Source organism: Ipomoea nil, unplaced genomic scaffold, assembly GCF_001879475.1.
Source record: "Ipomoea nil cultivar Tokyo-kokei standard unplaced genomic scaffold, Asagao_1.1 scaffold0804, whole genome shotgun sequence".
NCBI classification, from domain to species: Eukaryota; Viridiplantae; Streptophyta; class Magnoliopsida; order Solanales; family Convolvulaceae; genus Ipomoea; species Ipomoea nil.
The window spans coordinates 1763789-1767683 of NW_017617232.1; the positions used below are offsets into that span (position 1 = coordinate 1763789).

General features: G+C 37.0%; 1 protein-coding gene across 1 annotated transcript; it reads left to right on the top strand.

Moving 5' to 3' along the window:
• Window positions 1–434: 434 nt before the first annotated feature.
• On the top strand, window positions 435–3686 carry LOC109177326. Its single transcript, XM_019326650.1, has 3 exons — window positions 435–658; window positions 1532–2070; window positions 2535–3686. The coding sequence occupies exons 1-3, from the start codon at window positions 586–588 to the stop codon at window positions 3546–3548; spliced, it is 1626 nt and encodes a 541-aa protein (XP_019182195.1). The 5' UTR covers window positions 435–585; the 3' UTR covers window positions 3549–3686.
• Window positions 3687–3895: the final 209 nt, after the last annotated feature.

The window sequence follows — 3895 nt, forward strand, 5'->3', positions numbered from 1 at the left end:
ATATTCTTGTATTTAACGATATTTCAACTATTTTGTTAACTAAAGATTAAAAATGGCCATGCTACAATAATATTAGGACAAAAAACGTTCAATTCTAAAAAAAAAAAAAAACTAAAAATAAAATGTCACATATAAATCTAGGATAAAAATTAGAATGAACTCTTTTGAAACTGTATCCGAATTATAGTGCAATGGCATTAGTACCATACGTACTAAAATTATACATATATAAGTATATCGATATGGTATGAAAGAACGATCATATCTACTACCTAAAACCAAATAGAGAAATTACGTGAAAGTTTTGGGCAGTTGAAAGATAAGACATTAAAATATAAGTTGCACGCGAAACTAAATGTTGTATGAAGAAGCAAGCTAGCTAAGGGGTGATTGCATTTTGACTATAAATTTGCATTATACTGTAGAACCTCTGCATTCGATCTCATCCTACGTTGGAATTGAAGCTACATATATTATATATAATTCATTTGTTCATTATCGATCTTATAATAACCTCACTTCTCTCATCATCACATTCACACATCATTTATTTATTTGGGATTTGGTGTTGAAGAATTGTGAGTAATGGGAAATATCCCTACTTTGCCTATTGATACCACTTTCAAGCTTCCCTCCCCATTACCCACTTGGCCATCAGGTAAATTATTAACTACTTTTAGTTTTTATAATATTACTTATTTGGGCCTTATGCAAGGTTAATTTTGATACCAAATTATACAATCGATGAAGGTCCACCTTACATTGTGTATTTTAATATAAAATGACATTTAGATTACGTGTTTGTAATTAACAGATTATGTGTCTGTAATTAACAGATTATGTTAACTACAAGTACATAATATGTCATTAACATATTATATATTTGTAGTTAACAAATTATAAGCTTCCAATTTATTTATATGCATATAATTTAGAGTTCTACTATGCATATGTACTCCCAAATTACTCCCTTACTTTTACTTCCTGAGGTGGCAGACAAGAATTTGTTATTTTCATCATGTGGATCCACAGAAAAAGTGTCTACATCAAGAATATGTGAATAAAAGTTGGGAGTATAAAATAAAAATCCACCAAGTATTTTTCTATAATTTATTAATTGAATGCACATAATAGGTTAACTACAAACACTTAACATGGTTTACGATATGTATATAACAATTAAATTTTGACCCATCAGTTTTTGACAATATACATTAATATATATACTCTATTCAATTTGAATTCATTTTATACGTACAATAGGTTCATTATAACGATATTAAAGTATCATTTTAATTTTATTATGATTTATTTGACAATATACATATTTATAACGTGTTACATCATTGATTCACAGTAACGCCGCTATATTAGATCATGGTTCATTCATACAGCCGCATAGTTCATGGTCAATATATAATAAGGAGTACAATGTTATTTTAGCCTTTTAGTTATTATATATATAATTTGTTTTGGTCAAATATATATTATTATTATATTAAAAACTTGAAGCACATATACATATATATAGGTGGTGGCTTTGGGAGTGGTTATATTGATCTAGGTGGACTACAAGTGTGCCAAATTTCAAATTTGAAGAAAATATGGAGGAGCTATGAAGGAGGGCCTAACAATGTTGGGGCAACCATTTTTGAGCCTTCTTCAATCCCAGATGGATTTTGCATGCTGGGTTCTTATGCCCAACCCAACAACCAACCCCTCTCCGGTTGGGTTCTCGTCGGAAAAGACAACAACGGCGAAATCCTAAAGCCCCCAACCGATTACACTCTTGTATGGAGCAGTGACTCTTTGCCCATCACCCAATCCGGCCCTGCCTACGTTTGGCTACCAGTTCCACCGCAGGGTTACAGTGCCGTTGGCCATGTCGTCACCACCTCGCTGGAAAAACCCTCCGGCGACAGAATCCGGTGCGTGTTCTCCGCCTTCACCGACCCGTGTGAGGTTGAAGATTGGGTCTGGGGACGAGGCACATCAAATAATGACCCAAATGGTTTCAATCTTTACACTCTAAGGCCTATCAATAGAGGCACACAGGCAAAAGGTGTAAAGGTAGGCATTGGAGCCACAATGGGGACACTGAGGAAAGTTGTCCCACCCCCATTCTAGTTTATTTATATATATTAAGAATAAGGATCAAATAGGCCATTCAATTGCACACAATAATTTAATTAGGCTACTGAATTTAAAAAATTAACAATTGGGTCCCTAAATTAACCAATTTCAAATAATTCTTCCAATTTGAAGGTTTCCAACAGGTTAAGGATGACATGTTGACCTGTTGGAAACCTTGAAATTGAAAGAATTGTTTGAAATTGGTTAGTTTAGGGACTTAATTGTTGATTTTTTAGGTTCAGTGGCCTAATTGCATTATTTGAATGGCCTATTTGACCTTATTCCTATATATTATATGTACAGGTCACATATTTAACTTATAAATATTAAATTTAACTATTAATTTAGATGGTAAGATATCTAGTTTTCTCTGACAAAGATTTCTGGATTCGTTCCTGAAGGTAGGAACATTTCTTGGGAGTTTCAGTGGAAACGTGGGAACATTTGCATGTCTGAAAAACAACAATGTAGCATTCTCCTCGTCGGCCATGCCAAACCTTAGCCAAATCGAAGCGTTGTTTAGGGAATATTCTCCGATTTTATACCTGCACCCTCTAGATACCTACCATCCCTCCTCGGTAAACTGGTTTTTCTCCAATGGTGCGTTATTGTACACGAAAGGAGACGAGACTAATCCTGTTCGTATCGGGCCTGATGGCTCCAACCTCCCACAGGGCGGCACGAATGACGGTGTGTACTGGGTAAACCTCCCCGTCGACAACAACGAAAAGGAGAGGGTTAAGAGAGGAGACTTACAGAGCTCGGAGGTTTACTTGAACATAAAACCCATGTTTGGTGGGACTTTTACCGATATAGCAATATGGATATTCTACCCTTTCAACGGCCCAAGCACGGCCAAACTGGGGCAAATAGAGAGAATCCCACTGGGAATGATAGGCGAACACATCGGAGATTGGGAGCATTTGACTCTCAGAATAAGCAACTTCAATGGGGTTCTGAACAAAGTCTACTTCTCGGAGCACAGTGGCGGGTCGTGGGTGGACGCGCCGAATCTCGAGTTCATCAATGGCAGCAACAAGAGCGTGGCGTACTCGTCCTTAAATGGGCACGCGAATTATTCGAAACCCGGGCTGGTTTTGCAGGGGATTGGGGATATCGGAATCAGGAACGACACGGCCAAGAGCGCGGCGGTTTTGGACACCGGACTGAGATACTCCGTCGTGGCGGGGCTGCAGGGAATAGTGGAGCCGCCGTGGGTGAAGTATTGCAGGGAGTGGGGGCCTAAGATTACGTATATAAGTGAGGAGGATATCAAGAGAGTGGAGAGCTTATTGCCGGTGGAATGGAGAGGTGTATTTGAGACATTGATTCATCTTTTACCAAATGAGTTTTTTGGGGAAGAAGGGCCTACTGGTCCCAATATGAAAGCTAGTTGGAGTGGGGATGAGAAGTAAGGAAAATGGAAGTGGCATTAGTGAAGTGAAAGAAAAGAAAATGACCAAAAAAAAATATGTGGCTCACTTTTTCTGGTTTGGATTATGGAGTGTGCTATATAAGTTAAGATAATAATTAAATAAATGGGATTGAAGTAAGAGCATCTATAATAGTAGAGATATTTTGTGATTTGTGAGGAGATTTATTTTGTAAGTGTGATTAGGAAAGAGAATAAGGGAGGAGAGAAAAATAAAAATAAAATAAAATAAGCAAAATTTATTTTAAAATAAAAATAAAAATAAAGGGACTGTCTGACGAGGCTGACACGCGTGTGGCTTCTGCTGTGCAGCCCAAGCTCCTCTAATAT

Excerpts from the sequence above, each read along its gene's own strand:
- LOC109177326 (XM_019326650.1), top strand. The coding sequence starts at position 586 with ATGGGAAATATCCCTACTTTGCCTATTGATACCACTTTCAAGCTTCCC. Across the intron at positions 659-1,531 it reads ATTACCCACTTGGCCATCAG|GTGGTGGCTTTGGGAGTGGT; the intron begins GTAAATTATTAA and ends ACATATATATAG. Across the intron at positions 2,071-2,534 it reads CACAGGCAAAAGGTGTAAAG|GTAGGAACATTTCTTGGGAG; the intron begins GTAGGCATTGGA and ends TCGTTCCTGAAG.